This window comes from Passer domesticus, chromosome 3 (assembly GCF_036417665.1).
Source record: "Passer domesticus isolate bPasDom1 chromosome 3, bPasDom1.hap1, whole genome shotgun sequence".
Classification (NCBI taxonomy): domain Eukaryota; kingdom Metazoa; phylum Chordata; class Aves; order Passeriformes; family Passeridae; genus Passer; species Passer domesticus.
Genome location: NC_087476.1, coordinates 45,991,186 through 46,014,435, shown reverse-complemented (window position 1 = coordinate 46,014,435; position 23,250 = coordinate 45,991,186). Strand labels below are relative to the sequence as shown.

The 23,250-nt window shown below is 41.2% G+C and overlaps 2 protein-coding genes and 1 long non-coding RNA gene across 6 annotated transcripts in view; 1 reads left to right on the top strand and 2 right to left on the bottom strand.

Moving 5' to 3' along the window:
• Positions 1-19,531, bottom strand: part of CDC40 (cell division cycle 40) — a 36,726-nt gene extending 17,195 nt beyond the window's left edge. The window contains exons 1-4 of one of the 2 annotated variants that reach the window (XM_064412906.1): positions 19,337-19,531; positions 11,110-11,196; positions 9,715-9,844; positions 654-737 (exon numbers count right to left, since the gene is read on the bottom strand). In XM_064412906.1, coding sequence (XP_064268976.1) covers positions 654-737; positions 9,715-9,844; positions 11,110-11,196; positions 19,337-19,531 — 496 coding nt within the window. Of the gene's footprint in view, positions 1-653; positions 738-9,714; positions 9,845-11,109; positions 11,197-18,920; positions 19,061-19,336 lie in introns of those variants that run through there. The other variant, XM_064412907.1, reaches the window with a different exon arrangement.
• LOC135296500 (uncharacterized) lies at positions 11,242-18,904 on the bottom strand. Its single transcript, XR_010358593.1, has 2 exons — positions 13,230-18,904; positions 11,242-13,121 (listed from the first exon to the last, which is right to left on the bottom strand). It is a non-coding gene; the product is annotated as an uncharacterized LOC135296500 (long non-coding RNA).
• Positions 19,532-20,338: 807 nt separating the features above from the next.
• WASF1 (WASP family member 1) overlaps positions 20,339-23,250 on the top strand; it is an 86,607-nt gene continuing 83,695 nt past the window's right edge. The window contains exon 1 of one of the 3 annotated variants that reach the window (XM_064412913.1): positions 20,339-20,478. The gene's annotated coding sequence lies outside the window, so the exon portion shown is untranslated. Of the gene's footprint in view, positions 20,500-23,250 lie in introns of all 3 variants that reach the window. The other 2 variants (XM_064412910.1, XM_064412911.1) reach the window with 2 other exon arrangements.

Here is a 23,250-nt window from a genome sequence, read left to right as displayed (position 1 = left end):
GCATAACCATGACATTTACACAGGTACAGTTTTCCAATGTGAACAAATCCCTCTGAGTGTTAAATATCTTGTATCAAAGTATTAATTACAAACCCATGCCTCTGGTAGTCAATCCTCCCAGTGGCATGCCATGCTGTTACCATTTGGCAACCTTCCAGTGGTTTTTCTTTTCCAAATAACCCAAAGAGCTTAACTTTGCTAAGCAGAGATAACGTGCAGCTCCCAACAGGAGTGCCAGAGGTTGCACACAGAGTGATCAGTTTGCTCCTGAGGAGCAGTTATGGTGATTAGCTCAACATACAGCTATCCTAATGCAGACACATGACAATGTTAGCTTAGACAGAATTTAAGAGGACCAAAAAGCTGTTTCAAATTGTACTGATAAATTGTATTCATGCAATGGCACATTACAAATCCTATTCTGAAATTTGTCATGACAACCTGAATCATTTGCTACTCCAAAAAAACAAAACACTCTAACATCTCTCTTCCCCCTCTACATTAAGATTGCAACACATCTCTTCTTTATTGTGTTCTTGGGTAAGTCTCACATAATACCTTCCTTTGCTAATACCTATTCCATTTCTTAGTAAAGAAGCAATGAAAACAATGTGAAGATGCAAGTAATTTATACAAGATTCTGAATTAAATACCTTGATTTTTTTCAGCTTCTTCCACAGAACCAATATATTTGGTAGCAGCTTCAGGGTTATCTACAGAGGGATCTAATGCATAACCTGGAACAAGAGATAAAAAAATACTGCTATTTCAAGCTTTTCAGTTTTGTACAACTTTTACTACTCTGTCCCTCTGCAAATTTTTTCCTGTTAACTCTGAACAAGCTTGGGATGACAAAGGATTGAAATTTTGGAATCCCATTAACTTTTCACTTGGCCTGAGTATAAAGATTACTATGAAGCAATGCCATGAGGCCCTTGATTACATACTGCTATCAGAATTCTTAAATTTGCACAACACAGAGAAATAAATAAATCTAATAGGCAACAATTAACAACATAAAATACATAATGTAAGATACAAAGGGGGGTAATCACAAGAAGCCAAGTAACAGAATCTGGTGGGAAGGGACCCCAGGATGCCCCGGCTCCGAGCGAGGCCAACGCTGAATTCAGGCCAGTTTGCTGCAATGCAAACACATTCTGAAATACCATAGCAACCTCTTCTTGTAGTAACATAGCATAAGGAAAAGACTGGCTCAACATCTTCTGTCAGTGCACTCGATGTTAAATGGATGCTGCTTTAGAGCAGGACACTGCTCCTTGGCTTGCAAAGCCAGTGAGTCACGTGGAAAGCAGCCATGGCTGCTGCATGCACAGAGCCCTCTGGCTTCAGGAGCAGCCTCCTGCTCTGCCCACGGCTTCTGCTGGGTCAAGGACTGTCATCTTCAGCAGTCCTGGGGTGGCAGCGGCTGGAAGGCAGAGGATGAGATGGGGGGAAAAATAAATGAAGTTTTTTAGGGCTTTGTGTGTATTCTGTCTCCCACAGCAAAAGTTACTTAATCCTCTTCCTGCCACAACTGGGAAAGCTTCAGCTTGAAAGGAGTTGCTTTAACTAATGTGGATGGTACCAGAAGCAACAGTCATGGACTTAAATTTTAAAAAGAATTAAGTATTCACATCTTCATTTCCTGACTACAGCTATTGAGCCTCGATAAAAACAAAGCAGAACAACCCCAACCACAACAAAATCTGCTGCATTTAGTCTTAGAAATAATTTATAAAATGAACAAGCATTTCATAGCTATTCAGGATATTTACAATTTTATTACATATATCCAACTTTTTTTCTCCATTTCTCCTGAAGTGGATAACATGATCTTATAAGACAGACAAATGAATTAATCTGGTTTCCATGGAACAGGTGGTGCACTGAACACTCACTGACCACCATGGCTTTTTTTTTTTTTTGGGAAAGACTGCACCCTGGTGGACATAACCCCAATTCTTATTAAATATTAAAGTGACAAAATGTCTCTTGAGGAATCAATGAGAATTCCTCTGTATCAAGGATGGAAAAATAGAGAAAGAAAGATACTAAACCACCAGTAAAACACACATAATAAATTAAATCCTACAGCATGCAATCCAATTCCTGTATTTTTGTTGATTCACAGAGGCAATCATGAGCAGGGGGAGATTATCTAATCTACTCTGCAGGCCAATGGCTGGCTCATAAAGGCACAAACAAATGCATACAAGCTGAAAACCTATCAACGCCACTCCAACAGCCAAAGGAAATTGTCTCCCCAAACATTTTTCAGAAAAACTACTCTCCTAGAACATGGTCCAGTTAATTATTTTTAGATGATGGGGAAAAAAAAAAGTACTAAATTAGTGGAAGAGCCATTCCAAGAACACAGCAGGTATTACCAATCCAAACAGAGCATTCCACCTGCCAACCAGCCCTGTAGTTTCAAATCTCGTAAGACCCAGTGGTGGGTTTTATGTGGAACAACATATGTCCAGATGATCCATGAATACAATATAGTGAGAGAAATATATGCCAACATCATCTTACAAAATATACGTTCCCACTATTCCTCTGTTAAGCAATAAAATAATTTATTCTTGACTTTTAGTAGGATTTACTTCTATGGTTAACCAAACAGAGCCAACACTGCAATCAGACTTTCCCTAATTTAGCTGCCTGCTTTTACTAAGCCACTATTTCAATGAGTTCCCTTCCAAGCTATAAGGTTTCTGTTAACAGTAGAGAGATATTACTTTGGATTGCTGTCAAAATCAATACAGTGGTTTACTTGTCCTCCAACTGTATTGACACCATCTCTGGGACTCTATTTGCTTGGTACTTGTAAAAGAGGGACAGTATTCCCATGAATAGGCCCCCTGGGCCAAGCACAGCTTCCCGTGGAAGTGGAGACTTCTTATACTTGAGTTGAATTTGGTCCAGCATCATTCTCATAGAAAAGCTGTGAACAATTTCTACTTTCTAGTGGATATGTGAAAGGGAATATTTTCCTTCTGGCTGGGACTCCTAAACGCAGCTGCAAAAGACAGCTTGCTTTTATCCTACTCAGCTGGTATCCCACATAATGTGCCCTGACTTCTATGTCTCCTTCAGTTTTTCTTAGGAGGCAGATATTTCCCACAACATTTTAGCAACGAAAGATACAATTCCACCTACATCCACAATTTCAGTGCACCTGAAAATGGTTGGTTAAATAATTAGACTTTGATGTGCATTCCAGAAAGACAGCTCATTAAAGCCTGTTTACACCTCACTGTGCAATGCAGCACATAGAGACCCAGAGTAGCTCAGGTATGAGGAAAAATACAGCTGGACCAACCCACTCTGCACTGGCATCTCTGCAGAATCAAAGTAATCAGACAATAAAGTGCCTACAATTGTTAACAGGTAATAAGTGACTGTAGGTGTTGCATGTAACATGAGTAGATTTAAAAAAAAAAATCGCAAGTGTTATTTCCAAGGCAGTTATTTTAGGCTCTTAAAATATCAGTGTTAGTGATGACATAATCCTGCTATAAGCAAGTTATTGAGAACTCAGAAAGAGCTTTGAGATTCATTAGACTTCAATAGAAGACTATTTCTTATTAAAAAGGACATTATCTTATGAAGAAGAGATTTAAAAATACCAAATGTTGCATGAATGAAGCAGTCCACTATTAGGATGAGCACTGATGCTCAAATAGCTATGAAATGGCTAAAATATTAATGAATAATTTGTGTGCAGCATGTAAAAAATAATCTGTAATTCTGCTTCTGAAAATGTATATGTGCTTATATATTGACTTTTTTATCCGTACTCAAAAGGGAATTTTCAAGAAAAGAGACTCCTTCAGCTGAGAGCAGATACAGAAGAATACACATGTGCTGTATGTTAGGACTTCCTCGTCTTTTTTTACATGCTCTAAGGAATACAACATTGAAAAAATAATGCTAGTTAAGCATTTTAAATCATAATGTCTTGTGAAGGGGAATTTTATTTTCCAGAGAGACAGCCTTCGCTTGATAGTTGAAATTAAAATAAGAAGACTGCCTTACATCAATGGAATCAAACTAGGGTAGATCACTTAGGACTGCAGATACAAAACTGGTTACCAATTAAAAAAGTCAGACTCCCACAGAGAAATTATTAATGGTTTTCCATTAAAATGGGAGAGGACCTTTCACAACATCATAAAATGCCTACTTGGACTATTTTATTCAATGTTTTTTATGGATTATGCCATCAGTATACTCCTTTCAGGTAGTTGTAAAGGGCAATAAGGTCTCCCCCTCAGGACTCCTTTTTTTTCCAAGCTAAACAGTCCCAGCTCTCTGAGCCACTGCAGATTTTAACCCTAATGTGCAAAACATCTCCAGTGTCTGTAACAACTTCACTTCCCCTAACTCCTGGAATAAAGGGAACCTTACTAAGAGGGGTAGGTCTCACTTAAATCAAAAAGCAGATGGCTCTAAAAAGGTTCAGAGAGTACTTTTTGATAAAATAGCTGGGCTACTTAAGGAATACCTAAAGAAATATAATACTTTAAAAATATACTTAAAGAAAAGTAAGCAGTTTGCAATGACACACAATCTTTAGAAACCCATATCCTCAAGGAAAAGGTAGCACAGAAATCTGAAATCTCAGGTAACAGGGACAGTAATAATCACAGAATCCTATTTAAACTGAAGGCAGGGAAATGGAAAACCCAAGCACACATACAAAACAACAGAGGCTAAAAATAATACATTGAAATAATATTTCAATAATATATTGAAATATCTTGTTTTAAAATCATAAACTAACATAATTGGTAGGACAGTACTGACATAATTGGACATAGAATATATGCTTTATGAGGTAGAAAGAATACAGAAATAAGATGGTCATGCCAGTGGGGAAAAACATGTTCTGTGCCATAGAAAGCTTAAAGATAAATCAGATTAACAAGTTAATAGTGCTAATGAGCATTAAATGATCCTGTGTACTGAAATTTCAGGTCTAAGTAGTGGTGAGTACAGTTGCCAGAACTCCCAGAGTGACCATTAACACAGAAAATGCAGTAACCATGAAATGGTAACACAGAGATTAAACAACAGGGGCCAGGGAAAGAGGCACAGGAATAATGACATATTTGAGTCATCTCCTTGAAGCAGACTGCACAAATCTCACACCAAGATGCAATGATTTTTACACAATGTACTTGTACCATGAAGCAGTCATGCCAGAGATTCACATGAAAAAAAAAGCCAGTTTAGCAGTGCAGGAAACTTGATTTTAAGATATTCTAAGGACACACATTTTAACAATGACCATAATGAGGTATAAAACTAACATTACTGACAAAGCAAAGGAAGATATAAAAACATTCATGACCATGATTTCCATCTCAAAACAAGAGAGCTATATTAAGAAAAGAACTTTAAAAGGAATAGAAAGTAAAGCCTTTTTCAAATGCAGGGGCACTTCAAAGATACTATGTAGGAGGAAAAAACCTAATGCTTGCCAGCTAATAAAAGATGACTTTAAAGCAACCAGAAGGAAGTGAGCACTGCTGAATAGTAAGTTAAGAGAAACTATTAGAAATAAGAAACTATTCTTCAAATAGTTGAAGTTGCATCCAGATGTGGAAAATACAAAGACCAAACTCCAGCAGCAAAGCAAACACTACACTAAGGCAGCCTGCCCTCAAAAGTGAGGGAAATCTTATAAGCATATAAAAACTAACACTTGTCCTTTGTCAAAACTGGCAGGGACAGAAAGTGCACCTGACAATGTGCAGGCCAACTGATGGTCAAGGACTGAGAAGAGCATCCGTGAGGGCTGTATTAAACACATGTTGATGATAGTGGAGCTTGGGTAGACTCCTGTGCCAGAATCTTGCTTTATGGACAACGTGACACTGTATTTACCTCAATGTGAAATGCCAGGAAATGACAGAGTCAAATAAGTGGTAACAAAACACCAGGATCAGAGGCAGTCACCCAAGAGATCTAAAGTCAAATCACAGTGCAGGTACTCTCACCTAATATCACCTCAATATGACAGACAAGGAATGTATCAAATACAATGGTGTCTTTTAAAAGACGTTTCAGAGGAGATATGGAGAACTACAGATCAACCTGCCACACATTTGTACGGTTAGAAGATTCAAGGAGTAGAAACTACAATAAAGAAAATGAGTATGCACTCGGATGAGCATTGTATATTGCAGGAGAACAGACACCACAATTTTCTCTACAGGTAAATCACAATAAGAAAGCCTCCAGAATATTTGAGGTGGCAATCCTGTGAATGAGCAAAGCTTAGCTGATCTTGGGTATCTTTACAAAACCAAGTTAGACTGATTACAGGGTGCCTCAAAGACATTTTAAAAACCCACAGGTCCTTACATGGTCAATTGATGAAAACTTATTAAAACACTGTCAAGAATAAATGGTTGGTTTGCACAGCACAGGAAAGTTGCTGGTGGATTCATGCTCAGGCCCATGACATTCAACATATTGATAAATGATGTGGAAAAATGGAGCAAGTAGCTTTGAGCAAGTTACTCACAAAACAAATTCACAGTGAGAATAACACGTAACCACTGTGCACAGCTTTGCTCTCCATCTTAGGAGCAATACAGTGGAACTAAAAGAGATACAGAAGAGGCACAAGGACAGCCATAGGCATAAAAAGGCTGCAACTGAGGAACAAAAAGATTGATCAGATCTATCCAGGTGGGAAAAAAAAAGGAGACTGAGAACAAGCTATGGCCAAGATCTATAAAATAAGAAATCACACAGAAATGGTGAATAAGAAATGATTGCTCATTTCATTTTCCAGCGTAAGAGACATGGGGATATGAAGCCAAACTAGAAAGCTGTTAAGTTCCACAAGTTTGAAACACAGATACTTCCTCACATAAGGAGCTGCTAAGCTACAGAGCTGTCTGAAAGAGGTTACTGTACAAAGGAAAATTATACAGGTTCAAGAAGCAGCTGGAAAAGTTTGTCAAAAAGAAAAAAACAGAAGACCCCCAACAAGTTGTTTGAAAAATAATAAATATATAAGCATTGCACTTGGCTGACAAGGGCAATGCTTATATATTTATTGTGTGTATTGAAAAGAAGTATTCAGATGAATCACTATTTTCTTGCTTCCTTCCTCTACTCCTCACTAGATAACCATTGCTGGCCACTTGTCTAATGGAATAAAGGGCTAGAAGGACCCTCAGTCAATGACAGCATGGATGTTCTCGATGATGCTATCCAAGCATCACAAGAAAAATGTACTTTTAAGAGTAAATATTTACTGCACAAGATGTAGATCAGAAAGACTAGTTGCCAAAACACACTTGGGTTTTGTTTGTGATTAATATACAGGTTTCTCAATGAATATGTATAAGCTTTCAGGATTATATGCATTATAAAGCTGTCCTTTTTTTTTTGTAAAAGGCACTGAGACAGTTGAACTGTTTGGATACATGATCTCATTCACTACCCTCATCCTTCATTTACAGTCACTGCTTATCTATTTGCCAGCCTTTGCAGATTTGTTTGAGACCTCCTGCCTTAGTGCAATGGTGCTAAACAGAGTAACAGAGACCAGAAGTCTCAAGATCTGCAGTTTTTAAAAGAGAGGTTTACTCCTGTTCTTCTAATAGGTTATGACTCAGTCTTGAAAAAGATTTATGGCCTGGGTTTATGCCTATCAATTTTACTTGCATTTCTATACTTCGTATTTTCTGAGAAGATATTTATTGCATCCTTCCAAATGGAAAAAGAGAGTATTGAAAGTGTTAATAGATAACTTTCTGACAACTTAAAGGAGTGCTGGTTTTAAGAGATCTTTACTGAGGCAGAACATCATGCTCACTTACTGCATCTTCTAACTTGAACTTCAGCTTCTCAGTGCTGGTTCTTGCTGTTTAAATTGCCTCTATCTCAGCCTTTTCCTAGTTCCATTGTCACTGTATTCAGATCATTATCTGTTGAACATTTCTAGAAAGCTGAATGATAGCTGCACAGTTGCCAGTGTTACAAGGTTTAAAAAGACATTTTTATACGCACTTTTAATACAACTTTCAAGACAGTTGCTATACAGCTATAGAGACATAACCAACAAAAGTAGTTTTGAGTAGACTTGCTAGCTTTATCTTTTCTCCAAACGAAACTTTTCAAAAAAAAAAAAAAACAAATGAAACACTATAGGCCTACAGGCACCTTTTCCCAGTATCTATTTTACACACACTAAAATGTTACATTTAATTTCAGCCCACAAAATTTTACATTTAATTTCACAGAACAAAATCTAATCTGTCTATTCAGATCTTGAATAGAGGCTCCTACTTGTATTATCTGTCAAGTTCTAATATCAAAATTACAGTCAAATAAGTTAAAATTATGGTATGAAACTAGATATCAATTTCTTAATATTGTCATTTTGGTTATAGTCCACATCCTAACAACTCAGTGAAAAGTACCTATTAGCTAAAACTATGTAAGAGAAAAACCCTGTCATTAATATATTTCAATTTTCAACATTTACAAGAAAGCTTCTAATGAAACTCAAGTATAAAGAAAAATGGAATGTGGCAGAGTCTCTGATGTTAGGCATTTTCTCCCACTGTAATAGGCAGCTACCACAGATGTTAGCAACGAAGTCTGAATCTCATGCATCACAGAATGCAGACATGAATTCAGGCACGCATAAAGCCCAAATGAAATTAAGGATACTTGTTTAGGAAGGTGATTTTTGAGGCAAAACATTTTGCAAGAAGTAGTATTTTGAATGTAAATACGAATAATGAAAGACGCGAATCTGTTGTGCAAAATGTTGAGTGTTGTGACATTTTAAGTTAACACAGGAAGTATCAGATCTTGCCTAATAAACTGAATTTCAAGTATATAAAGGATACTTCATTTGAACAAGCACTTGCAATCAAAGGTAAAACAGAAATGAAAGCTTACAATGAAACACAGGAAAAAAATTAACTATTGTTATATGTAAACACATGGCAGCTTTGTTCTTTCAAATGTGTGCAAAAGAATGTTTAGAATCCACAGTCTTTCCATATTTCTCCTATGTAAAAAAAAATAAATAAATTTTCTTACAATTCATAAAAAGCCTGCTTGAAACTCAAGCTTCCCCAAAACTCAAATGTTTTATTTTCAAGTACCACTATTTACAAGGGAAAATGTTATCCAGGACAAGAAAGCAGTTACTGCACTGAACACCAAGACAGTTCTTTGGGTCTGTCTTTGCCAAGCCCGTTTTAGTAATGCATTCCCATTCTCAGCAAATCTGGTTCATTCAGTTTGTACCGAGAGGCAACCACTGAAGAACCTGACAACTCAGAAAGGCTTCCTTATGGTTTAGAGGGAGTCAGAATCACATGAAGAAATCTATTTGCATAACAGATGTACAGTTAGTCATGTGAGAAGTGTGAAATTTTGATTTGTGTTTTCTACACTTGATGCAACTAATGGAAGGATTAATTAGGAGGGGCTTGCTAGGAAATCATACACTTGATTACAGTTCAAAACAGAAGTACAAAATAATTTTTCCCAAATAAATCCATTCATATGGATTCTTATTCAAAAGCCTTTTCCCATTTTATTAATTCTGATAAAAAACAGTTTACAGAAGTTACAGTCCTATTAGTTGTTCTATCAAGACCACCATTATTTTGTCCAACCCGGGTATGATAAAGATGGAGGTGAATTCCACTGTTAAGGACTTACCATAGGTTGCAAATGTTCTTCTCTGTTGTTCAAACATGAAATCATTGATGTGAGCTGGTTCTGCATATCCAGAAAGCATGTTTCTAGGTGCAGCCATTTGCTGAGTCCTAAATGGGTTTTCTGGTCCAAACTTCATCAAAAATGTTAAAGCAAGGTGGAGCAGAATTAGTAATTTGTTATTTTTGTGTATTTAATTTTTCAGAAAAAAAAAAACCCACAGAAAAAAAGAGACCTGTCTTTCAAAAATGGTACTGCAAAATCACTTCAACTTTAAATTTCTTTGTGACTACTGAATAAGCTTTTTCATCTGTTATTTCACATGGTAATCACACAGCTGTTCTGAACAATTGATTTCAGGATTGAACTTTCTAGCACAGAGCTTTCTGCACACAGCTCAGGTTGATATGTGCCACTTGACTTGTTGATACTTGACAGAACCAACACATATTGTATTCACTATGGTACCAGTAACAAGCATTCAGAAGACAAAACCCAAGGCTGTCCCACAGTAGGTCTCCCTAACTAAAACATTTACACACAGCAGCACTGAAGCAAGTTAAAAACAGTACTTTTGTTCACACACATCCATAGCTTTGATATGTTGCAAACTCACTTATGAAAAGGCCAATTTATGTGGTTCCTCAAAATGTTTTCTAAACATAAAGCATAACTAATGCAGAACTTGGAGCCTGATGCAGTATTTGTCTACCTAGAGAAGGCTAACCCCTGGTTGAAGAGAAGACAAACTGTACAAAGAGGTTGAATACGGAAAAAAGTTAAATGCTTGAACAGCTATTTTTATCTTTCAGATAGCCTGTCAGTTATAACAAAATGGAAAGTGGTTCACATGGCATCAGGCAGTCTAAATTCAGTCTTAAAAGGTTTTTCACCATATAAATTTAGCATAGCACAAGTTACTAAAATTCTTAATATTGATGTGAATAATTAAACTGAAAGTACTTTGATTTTAATGTTAAATCCTCCTCTTAAAAGTCTTATATCTGCAAGTCTTACAAATGTTAATTTTGCCCTAATGAGCACAATGAATAAATAGCAAAAATGTGAAAAGAGTAAAGGACCACTTCAATGCAGTTCATGTTTAACTCAACATCTTTATGTTATTTTCCCAGCTTAATTTTTAATTTTCATAGCCATAATTCCAATAAACATTTTAAGACTCTTCTTAGAAGAGCTTTATGCAGAATATTAAAATTCAAGCACTAAAAATACCAACATACTTGTATAGAATCTATTTTTTAGTTTGCCCACACTATATTCCAAAATGCAGCAAGCATCCAAAGAAGTTGTCTTGTAGGAAAGCCATACAAAATTTATGCAACCTCTTTCCTTTAAGCCAAAGGCATTTCTGCTCCAAAAACAAACACTGTTTCTTACCTCAGGTGCAAACATAGTTTCATAAGTGGGATTGTATTGAACTTCTTTGATAGCAGGATCAAGGTGGACTCCTGTTTCCACATCTTCCTGAAATAAAACAGACATATTAATAACCCATTTTTCACACACAGCTATTTAAATATATGACATTACCTTCTTTCAGTCCAAATTAGGGCTGTGGTTCAAGTTGACACTTCAAGCATTATGAAAGAGAAGAGCACCTTGGCCAAAGTTTCTCTTTCACAAAAATATTGATTGCAAAACTAATGTCAGGTGGTCACTGAGAAACTTGTCTTAAACACTTGAAAGATTTTTGCATGTGAAAAATTATTTCTTTTTATTTAAAGATTTCATGCACACATTTTTAAAAACAGCAGCAAGACTGAAGGAAAGATTTTTTAGGATGTTTGAAAATCAGACTTGTTAAGAAAAACCAATTAAAATGGTTATGAATCTAATATAAAGGTATGAAAGCTAGAACTCTACAAAAGGTAGAAGGCAGAAATCAAAAGCAACTATTCTGACAGACAGTTGCAAAGAAAAAAAAATTACATATCAACACTACATACAAACATTATGTATAACAATGGTTTTCACAAAATCCAATAATCCCTTATTTCCAAAAGGTACATTTTTATACTGAAAGGTATAAATGTAATTCAGCTTTAGCATTAAACACATTTGCAAGTCTGATGTGACAAAAATTTAACTTGATTGATGAAAGGACAAGAAAGAGGGATTAACCAAAAAATAACTTCAAGCAACTCACAGGGAAAAATTCAGAAGGGCACATGCAGCTGAAACAGAAGACAGAGAAGAAAATGGCTGACAAGGTAGGAGTGCCCAAAAAGACCTGGTTTCAGAGCTTTACAAAGGCTCTTTCACATCATCAGAACCCCTTCCCTCATCAAGCCCACAGTTAATGAAGGAGAAAGTTATTTTGCAGAATTATTACTGCCATTGCTTCCTGTATCTTTATTCTAGAAAAACAGCAATTGAAAAGGACTCAGAATGTGCTAGTATACTGACAAAATCCCCAGTAATCATACTGAAAAAGCTATCCTAGCATCATTGCTTAGTCAGTGCTTACCTACAACAGGATCCCAAAGCATTTGTGACTTACAAAAGAAAGTGGCACAACAGAGAACCAGATTTTAGCAATTGCTTCACTAACAGAAAATTATCTCATTAACAGAAAATAAACTCAATCTTGCTTTATATTATAGTATCTCAAAAGAACAAAATGGCACATTCTTAACTTGTTTAATATTGTTAGTATTCTCTGACATAAGAGAATAGCTAACAATACCAGAAGAAGCTTTTTCTCTCCCCCCCCATTCAACAGCAGATCAGTTACAAATTTGCTCATGCATACAATATTTAAAAGATTTTAAAACCTGATTTTCTAGAACACAGAAAAGAAAAACAGTACCTGAAGATCTTTGGCTTGTTACCTGATTATATTTGATTAAAACTGCTCAGCAAAGGAAAATATAATAATGTAAAAAAACTCAAAAAAAACCAAAACCATGACATCAGCAATCCCACTAATTGCTTTTCTACTAAGGCCACTGTCTCAGTAGAATTGTTAAGTCCAAGCAGAAAGCTTTACTCTCACCACATTATCAATTATTTTAACAGGCAGGTCCAGCCATTGCAATGATCTTGTCTGAAGCCTCAGCACCACCAGTTCTTGGCCTGACCTCCTTTTTCTCATCCCACCACCCTTCCAATTCACTGGGCTTGGAGGTCAACAGCTACTGGTACGTTCACAGCCCTGACTTTCACACACCATGAACGTGCCTGCAAACAGCACAGCAGGCCTGATCCTGTCATTCAGCAAAAAACCCACACGTTCCCAGTCAGAACAGGAGCACACCAAAACCATTCCTAACCTGCATTACCTACAAACTTACACTTCCTCTCACTGCTCCATGTCATGAGGACATTTTCCACAGGCACCTTTTTCCAAGTCACATCATACAGCTTATTCTTCCAGCTACACCTCTCATCTTGTCCATAAAACGCAGCATTTGAGAAAATAAAAATTCATATAATTGATAATAAGGCAAAGTTTATCTGATCTGTGGTTAGTGACATTTGAACAGTGATCAGCTTACTTGAAATTAGGACAGGGTTTTATTCTGCTCTTTAATCTGAAAAAGCAAAAAAACCCAGATTTGCAAAAATGCCAAGAATTTTTCAGTCCTGCTATTTTTCCTCCTCTTTTCTTCCTGTGAAGTTCTATTATATGCTGCTTGGTAATTGAGAAAAGAAACAGATTGTGCCATAAAAGCTGATCCTCTGCTGGAGGATTACAGCAATTCTGGTTCTACTTCGCTGCTGGTGGAACAGTGCTGAGTCACTTGAAAGCCACACAATATGTTCACTCCTAGACCACCACAGGCACATTCTTTCTGTGAAAACCACCGAGCCTTGAAATTGAAGCACATGTTATATTTATAAGAGCTACGCTCCTCAAGACCTCCAGTCTTATTCACGTTTTCATATATTAGGGCAACAAATGACAAGCTCATAACATGCTGCTGAAGCACATAATGGTTATCTTTCCATTACATCATTTTGCTTTAAACTGTGTAATCATTTGAATGTGGTCCAACTACTCACTCTATTTTCTCAGTATTTTTAAAAAATGAACTCTTGATAGGAATACAAAGTATTGACCCAACATATTGCCAAATGTTAGTCCATGGCAAGAGTTCAAATTGCAGCAGACAGATTATCCTTTGGTCAATATCTGGTAAGTGCCTTTTTGTACAGCATTATGAGACTCTAGTAGGTAGCAGAAACATTAAAAATATTAACCTAGCCCATCATTCATTTCACCAACTGCCAAGCTATCTGCATTGGTGCATTTTGGTTGTGGCCTTATTTTTTTTTTTCCAGATGAGAGGAAATAACTCATCGGCAACCTCTGCATATGGTGAAGATCTCCAGGTATAACTGCCAGAAGACCAGTTCAGCAGAACTCATCTTTCTAGGACCCAGAAAGCAAGAAAAGGTAATACAGGTCTAACAATACTGTCCCTTTATGCTGGCAACAGCCTTAACTGCATGCATTTGCCATAGCTGCAGCTGACAGGGAAGGGATCACAGGAGCAGCAGTCTGGCAGAGCTGTGACTGAGATAAGGTAATCTAAGAGATCACCTCTCTGCTGTGCTGCAGCTTTTCCTTTGGTCACAGGAATGATTTATCTAAAAGCCTAAGGTGAGCAATCCATCATGTAGCTTGTGTGACACAAGTGGCTCTGTGGGATGGGAGATGATCAGTAGTTGAGCTGAAAGAGGAGGGCATCTGTGATTTCAGTGAAGGGCTAAGTATTACTCTAGATCACTTCCACTCTCAAAGGCACAGGAACCATAAAAAGGGGGGTCAAAAAGCTCTCAAACAGATGCAGTGTTCCTTTGGAGAAAGTGAAAAGTTCAGCTGTATGACTGGCAGAAAAGCAGCTGGTGTTTGCTGCAACTCAGAAATTGCATTAATATGGGCTTTATGGCATGCTGTAATATCATTAAAGGGCTGTACACCCCATATAACCTGGAACCAAAGAATTAAGGGTTTAGGAAGTTATGTTTTACTGAATATGGCTATCTTGAAAAACATAATAGAAAGAAGCTCCAAACTCAGCTTTATGTGTCACCTCTGCTTTTCTCAGCACTTGTAACAAGCACCCAACTGAAATACAGTGACTGCATTGGGCACCACATGTCAGGTGAGACACATGCAACTGAAAAGTGTCCAAAAGGAAAAAAAAAAATTATTGAAGGGATAAGAAAATACAACCTGAATAGAAAATTTGAGCAATCTAATTCAGCACAGAAGAGATTCAGATTATGTAACTTTGCAGAAATAAGGAGAATCAAAACCTGAAAATGCTCACTCCATAGACCCACTGAAGTTTGGCAGACAGGTTGAATGAATGTCTGTCCACAGAGATGCAAGAATCACTGCTGATACAAGGCAAGAAGAAGCAGATGATGTCATTTCACCAAACTACTTACTGTGTTGGTATGTTGTTTTGGGTTTTTTAAAATAGATGTGATGTCTACTTATTTGCAATGTCAGGTTACTTTACAGTTCAGAGATGACTTGATGAGATAAAAAAATTCTTTTGATAGTTAAGTGTTGCCCTTTTGCACCTTCTGTTTAACAAAACACAATCAGACTGTTATGGGGGAATGACACACAGGGCTGTACTCTTGGGTATTAGCATTGCCTAAGGAGTCTATCTTGAGACAGGAAGAGGGTTTTGATGCTAAGTGTAGACAAGGGGGTGCTTCATTACAATTTCCCAGAGATCACCAAATCTGGTTCCTTTCAAGGCATGCTCCTTCAGTGCTACCATAAAGCTTGGCCACTGTAAAGCATAAGAAAGAGGACAGGAAGTAGAAGGGATTTTAGACTACCAGTACAATAGATCAGATTAACTTTCCTCCTTAACAGGTTTCTTAAACATGCCACAGTCCTCTTTTTCTTCAAAAAAACTCCTACCCAAACGCCATAAAACAAGTGTTGCTTTCTACAAAAATCAATTTATAGAATAAAAAATAATAATAACAAAATTATGTTAAAAAAGCTTGCTAGAAGTTTCTTTATGTGCACAAAAGACAAAAATATTTCTTAAATTAAACAGCAGCAAAATCCCTGTAACAGGCAACAAAACAAGCCTTAAATAAAAAGATTGAGGTGCACTGTGTACTGCAACGCTGGATGGTAACTCTGCTCCTTGGAAAGGATATAACCTGGCATATATTTTCCAGCTTCATCTTATGCAAGCAGAGAGTTTTGATGTCTACATGTTGGCAGTTTTTCTTTTTTTTTCTGGACATTTCAGATAATAAACCTACAACATTCCATTTCCCCAGGTATAATCATTATTAGTCAGTCAAATAGCTAAAAAAGGGCAGGCTGCTTTGCATAACATTTAATTAGTTTTAATTATCGATCACATTAAAAAGTGGTAAATTAAGCCCACATCCCATGAGCTACTGAGACTTAAGCAGTTTGTCACTTATCTATTTTTGCCTAAACCACTTGGGCTGTCAAATGCACATTATCTCATTCTAAAGATTTACAAATTTATTACCAAGAGATAAATAGCATTTGCAGTGAAGCTCCAACATTAACACATGGCTGTTATCAGCTTTTATTCTTTCTACCCATTCATGCACTCCTAATAGTAAATGACTGCCTCACTAACTTCAACAGAATAAAAATAAACCAGCAAGAAAAGCATATGCTAAATGTTTTGTTGAGCTAGGCTGGATTCCCTGGATCTTGCAGAATGACAAGCTCTAAACATCTACCCTCTACAAGATATTTTGTGTCAAAGAAAGCTGGAAAACCCACCCTGTCAAAGACAAACATTCCTAACAAGTAACACTTCCCAAGTCTGCTACAGAATTGTTACACACCACTTTGTATCTTTCTTCTCTCCATTGCTAGCAGGATTAGGTTTTAAAAAAACATTAAGAAGAGAGACTGAATTCTGCTTCCTCCCCTTACGTAAAACTTCTCTGGAAACCTGCATAGTGCCAAAGGTAAGCCAGATTCAAAGGGAGCTGCCACTTCTGATCCCCTCTCACATTAAAGGCAACACGGATCCTCCAGCTCCTGTTCTGGGCTGGGCCAGCCTGGTTATTCTGAGCCAGGTAAATGTCCCCTCCTCAAGACTACTGAAGGGCTTGCTGCAGAGAAGGATCACAAAATCTGCTCCCATCTGAGCCCTACCCTGGGCAGAGATCAAACAATAGCTGTTCTCTCAAAAGTAAAGCTTATAGGCACAATGGTTCCTGTGAAGTGATTTCTTCACAGAAAATGCAATTTCCTGAATTTCCTTCTACATGTATAATGTGAAAGTGAAGATAGAATTGCCAGCAGTGTTAGGGTGATTTTTTCATAGAAGTAGAAACTGTAGGAAAACTAATTATAATTGGGTTTGACAATTGCCTGGTTGTTGGCAACTGGGCTCCCTTCCCTTTCTTGAACAGCCTCTATTTACACCACTGTCACGCTTACCTACTGCTTGATGTATTTGGAGAAAGAAAATATCTTGATTAACCTGTCCACTGTTCCCACAAAAGAAAACATCTGCCTTATGGAAACTTGGCATTTGGGGAGAGTAAGAGCAGAGCAAGAGTATATGATGATAATCTGCACTCTTCCAACAGCCAAATATTTTCAGGTCTTGGTGAGACGTGGGGAAATCTGTGTATTTATTGACACCTCATCCTTTAATGGATCTCTTCCAAGCACTTGTCCAGACTCTCCTTGTAACAAAATTCTACAACACACTGTACTTCTTGGCATGACAATAAGCCCTACTACACATTGCATGCAGAGCTGCATCCTTTTATTTGCTTTGAACCTAACTCCTACTGGACAGCTTATGGCTGCTGTCATGGAAGAGACAGCGAGTATTTAACTCCTCTCCGTGCCATTTAATGATTTTGTAGGTGTCTATCATATTTTGCACCTCAGCTGTCTGTTTTGGCCTTCTCATTACCTCCTCACACAGCAGCAGAACCCTTCTTCAGCCCAGCTGTCCCTCTTTGAATGTCCTGCAGTTACAACCTATCTTGTTCTGCATGAAGGGACCAGAAGCATAAACCTTCATCCTCTGCTGTTCCCTCAAGTGATTTTAGTGGTGCTAAAAACAGCAACAGAAACATGCAACTTTCTTCCAGGGGGCTGCCCAGTTTAGAATGAGAGGAGAAGTATTACTGGATTGGAGTCAACAACAGTTATAGCTGTTATGTATTATGAGCAATTTAACATCAAGATCAGACCTATTTCAAGAAGCAGGCTGTAAGAAGAGGTTGTAACAAAAGCAACCCCCTCAAACTTTTGAAACACAGTTACCATTAGTACAGCTTTCAATTACAGAATAATTATTTTCATAGAAATGTGACTTTATGTAACTATGATGTACTTTGAAACAAGGACTCAGCAGATTTCGACCAAAAAATTAAATACATGTAGGAGTAACAGCTTAGGGCTTTATTTGCTATGCACACTTGAGTAGCCCACATGCTGTCAGCTCAGTGTGCCAGCAATGACACCTGCTATTAAAGAGAGTGAGGACCCGTTCCTGTTTAAAGCATACATAAGTATTTGGCCAGTTCACAGGCCAAAATTCTGAACTAGAAACAGCTAAAACAGTCAGAATGCAGAACACCAACCATTTCAGGTTCACACTCCCAGCTGCCAAAAATACAAGCTGTGGTTGCCAGTCCCTGAGCAACTACATGAACTTTTGTGCCAGCAAGGCAAAGGGAAAGCCTGTTGCTACAGGCTTAAAGGTGGTGGAAAGCACATCCAATGCTACTTGCCACTTCTCCCTAACACTCAGGAAACACTATAGATGTTAATTAGGATTTCTTTTTGAATGGGCACAAGACAGCCTGCTGGATGCTGTGACTTGAGAAGCCAGATTTCCAAGCCTCTAAGAGATAAACAAACGTAGTCACTATACACAACACAGCATGTACATAAAAATATGATAAATTGTGGTATGAATTAACTAATGACAACAAAGTGAAAGAGCCCATCCATCTCTTGGTCACTAGGCAAGAAACTTTTCTGAGCATGTGGCAGCAGGACAGTAACAATGACAGTTATCACGGCAAGATGCCTGCTTTTGATTAGAAATCTGTTTTCTGTACAAAAAATCCCAAAGCTAAATCAGCACCCTCCCCTCTCCCTTTCTGCTATCACAAAAGTGAGCCAATGCGATACTGAACTTGCAAAAGAAAGGTTTCCCCAGCAATAATGATACAGAAACACCAACCAGCTTTCAGGCTGTCCTTTCCAAGAGGATTCGGTTGCAGCCACCCGACCAAGAATCGACTTCACCCCACAACCCGGGAAAGCCACGCAGGAAAACACCTTCCACAGGGAACAGCCCACAAGTGTCTCGAGAACTGGGATCAAGGCCCGCTCTCAGACGGAGCTAACACGCTTTAATAAACCCGGCCCCCGCGGCTGGAATCCACGGGAGCTCCCCGACACACGCCCTCCCCTCCCCAGCTCCGGCCCCCACGCCTCCCGGCAAGGCAGGGCAGGGCCATGCGGCGGCACCGCGCACCTCCCGCCCCGCTTCCCCAGCCGGGGCTGTTCCGGGGCTGCCCCCAGCGCTGTCTCCAGGCCGGCGGTGCGGACACAAGGCCGGCCGGCCGGGCGGCCCGGGCCCGCAGGGCTGCCTACCTTCACGGCCACTTCCGGGGCCGCATCGACGGGCAGGGCCGGGGGCGCGGCGGGCGGCGCCCGGAGGTGCAGCACGGCATCGCGGCTGGCGAGCACGGCGGCGGAGCGCTGAGAGCCGCCCTCGGCCTCGGGCTCCGAGTCGGGCTCCGAGTCGGAGCCGCCGTAGGAGGCGAGCGCGGCGATCGCCGCCGACATCTTGGCGCGGGGGATGACGGGACGGGCAGGTCCTGGCAGCTCCGCAGGGCTCGACGCGTCCCTTCCCCCGCAGAAAGAGAGGGGTAGAGCTGCGCCTCAAAATTGTGGCTTGTTAAAACAGAAAACACACTCTAGAGGATAAATTTTGTTACGGGATATACGGGCGTTGGAGGGGAGAACACCCCCCTTGGCTGTTGTTGTTGCTTAACCTTCCAGGACTCTAGATCAGGACTACAAGCTCCAGCATGCAACGCGGCGCCGCGCTCGGAAGTTTCCCTCCGGCGCTCGCATTCACTTTGTCTGGCGGCAGGGGAAAATAAATATTCAACAGCCCGGGAAGAACTCCAGCCGGCCCCTTCTTCCCCCACACAAAGCGTCTTCGCCGTCTTTTCAGCAGCGGAGCGGGGAGCCCGCAGGACCCCCAGTTGTCACCCTCGGGCTCCCACCGCTCCGGCCCCGCGCCGTGCCCGGGGAGCTCCGCCCCCTCGCGCTGATTGGCCGCCGGCACACCCGGCTTCTGCACGTCACAGCGGCGGGGCCCCGCCCCGCCCGCGCCGGGGAGAGGGAGCCCGGCGGGCCGGACTGTACCACCTGCCCGCCCGCGGGGTGGGGGGCGGCGGCGCATGGACCAGCCCGAGCATCGGGCGGTGTGGGGGGGCGGCCGGGTTCGGCCGCCGGGTAAACAGCGCTCCCCCCCCGCTCCCTCCCGCCCGGCTCGGCGCGCCGGGAGAGGCCCCGCCCCCCGCGCGCGCACACACACACGCGCACACACACAGAGACACGCGCGCGCTGCCCGGTGTCTATTGTGAAGCCGCCGGGGACGCTCCGCGCCCGCCGCCGCCGCCCCCCCGGAACGCGGAGCCGCCAGCCGGGAATGGCTGGCGCCGCCTGAACTTCCAGCGCCCCGGCGGCCGCGGAGGGAGGGGCTGGGGCTGAGCGGCGTGAAGGTGCGCAGCGAGGGCAGGCGAGTAAGTGGCCCCCGCCCCCCTACCTTCCTTCCTTCCCTCGCGGTCTGCGGGGCGGGCGGGAGGGACCGGCCCCCGCTGCCCATCGCCGCCGGGGCTGCGGGACGCGCCCAGCCCACAAAGGGACCGGCGCTCGCCAGGTGTTGCTCCCCTGCCCTTTGTCCGCGCCCGCGCGGGGGGCGGCGGCGGGAGGCTGTGATGGAGGGAAGGGGGGAAGCACGCCGTGGAGCCGCTCTCCTCCGTGTCCCCGCCGCCCCCGCGGGCAGCGGCGTGAGGGGGGCGTGTTGCGAGGCGGGCGAGCGGAGGGGGCCGCACTTGTGCCGGAGCACGGCGCTTCCCCTCGTTCTCCCGCTGCCGGCCGCGGCGGGGAAGGGGCGGCGGAGCGGGCCGGGGTCAGCGCGCGGCGGGGCGGGCGGGGAAGGGGCGGCGGGGTGACGTCACCGCCGCCAGGTGCGGGGAGAGGCGCCCCCTGCCCGCCCCGCCCGTGCCCGCCGCGGGAACGGCCCGGGCAGAGGTGCGCGGGGCTCCGCTCCCATCCCAGCGCACGGCTGCCCGCGGGAACACTGCTACCATTGTTAGGAGGGCTCCGAGATCGCGGGGGATGGCCGGGAGCGAGGAGAAGCACGCGGGTTCCAACTTCTCCCAGCCCGCTCCCCAGCGCCTTGCTGCGCGCCCGCGGACAGGAGAAACGGGGAGCGCGGAGCGCCGGCCGAGGGCTGGCTGCAGCGCCAGGTGCGCGCATCGCACGCCTGGCACCTGGAGCGGTTCCGTGCCCTGACTTCCCTTCGAGCCGCGTGTGCTTTCGGAATTAAAGTGAGCACACAGTGACATCTAATTGTCACACAGTGGCATTTAATCCGATTAAATGCTCTACTTTGAGTTTTCCACCCTCTTCAGCAGTCACGGTTTGAAATATTTGTTTTGAGAAGGTATCGCTTGGTTTTATTTGTTTTTAAAGAAAGGCTAGAATAAACGTAGAGAGCATGTAGAAAGTGTTGATGGTGTGGAGTGTAGCAAGGTGCTGCATTAGGATCTGTTCTGTTAGACACAGGTATGCTATGTCTTTGTATGCTAGAACAGGATTTTAGGTAAAAGTCCCACACATTTCAACACCAAGACCTTTTGTTTGCATCTCCAACAGCTGAAATATGCTACCTAGAACTAGGATTTCATATGGTAATGAGGTGACTTTTTCATCTTAAATCTATGGATGATGAATCCATAAGTAAGGAAAGCTATATGACGCTTCACATGAATCACTGCATATTAATATCAAAAGGAGTTCTCCCACTGCACTCAATTGGTTTATTTGCAGCAATTGTTAACTGATTCCATATGACTGCATTCCTTTTTCTCTTGGCATGCAGGTATTGTCTGAAGTTGAAAGGTGTGCTTCCCGAAAAGTGAAAAAATTCAAGGTCTATTTGTGCAACCAGTTTGTGATATTTTATCAGGAGAACTGTGTTGGAAATCATTAAAGTAGTTCTGCCTTGTTAACCTTGAATTTTAAGTGTTTGATTCGCAAAGCTTTGGTAGCTGACATAAGTATGTTCTACTGTGTTGTGTCCAAGCATCCAAGTTCGCTTACCAGTGAAATGTAATCACCTGGGATTCTAGATGTGTTTGTTGCAGAACCTACAAAAATCATTTACTTGTTTAAATTAGCTGCCTTTCTGGTACCAGCAGTAGTAGATAAGCAAATACATGACAAGGCATTCAGGGCAATACTGTCTGAAGTTTCTCATTGCTTAAATAGTAGTGAAAATTAATTTTCAGCAAGCAAGCCAACGTCACTTCTGGGTATGAAAAACTGACATGACTGTTTGAAAGCGTAGATGGCTAATATACACCATGATCTAAAATCTGGTTTTGTCAAAAAAGCTGAGGAGTTTCTGCTGGTCATTTGTGTTGAGCTAATATACTGGCTTGTCTTGACTATCAGCTGCATATTTGTAATTTCAAGAAGTGGTTGATCGGTATAAAGCAAACTGAAAGGATGATACAGCTTTTCTAAAAAGCTCTGCTCATTGATCACTGTGTGCTGTATGTTCTTTTTTAACTGAGTTCCACAAAAATGTGTCATGTTACGCGTTGGATGCTGCTGGTTCCGAGGCAGACTGAAGCAGTGGGTGGAAGGTGCTTTGGGTTGCTTGGCTTTGCTTTCCATCCAGCTTTTTCACTGCTGCTTTGCCTTGCAGTCACTTTGCTTTTCTTGCTTTAATTTTCCAAAGGAAGATAAAACTATCTCCCTTTGTACAGTGTTTTTACATATCAAGAGGGCCTTTTAACACTTGTCTGTTGTTACTGCTGGTGGTAAATACCAAGTATTACCATGTCTTTTCCCCTGGTGGAAGGAAATAAGAAGTATTTTAAGAGAGTGGTTCCTTGAGCAGTAGAAGCCAGGCTTTTACCTTTTTCCTTTTTTTTTTTTTTTTTTTTTTTGTGTGTGTGTGGGTTTCTTCAGGGTTTTTTAAATCCTGAGAGTGGTAGTAAGCTCTAATGGAATTTTTTTTTTAGTACAGTCTCATCCTTTTGTGGATCGTCTAATGTCCAACAGGATGTTAATGCATTCTGAATCCTTTCCCATGGTCAGGACAATGACAGCATGTTGATTTCTTGAACTTAGCATTTTATAGGTATTTTTGAGAATTCTACAACTCTGACAAATTTGGTTGAATTCAGGCAGCCAGTTTCCAAGAGGAGGAACACCCATCAAATACCCCCTCCCCCCCAACACTTCCTGTTTGAGACAGA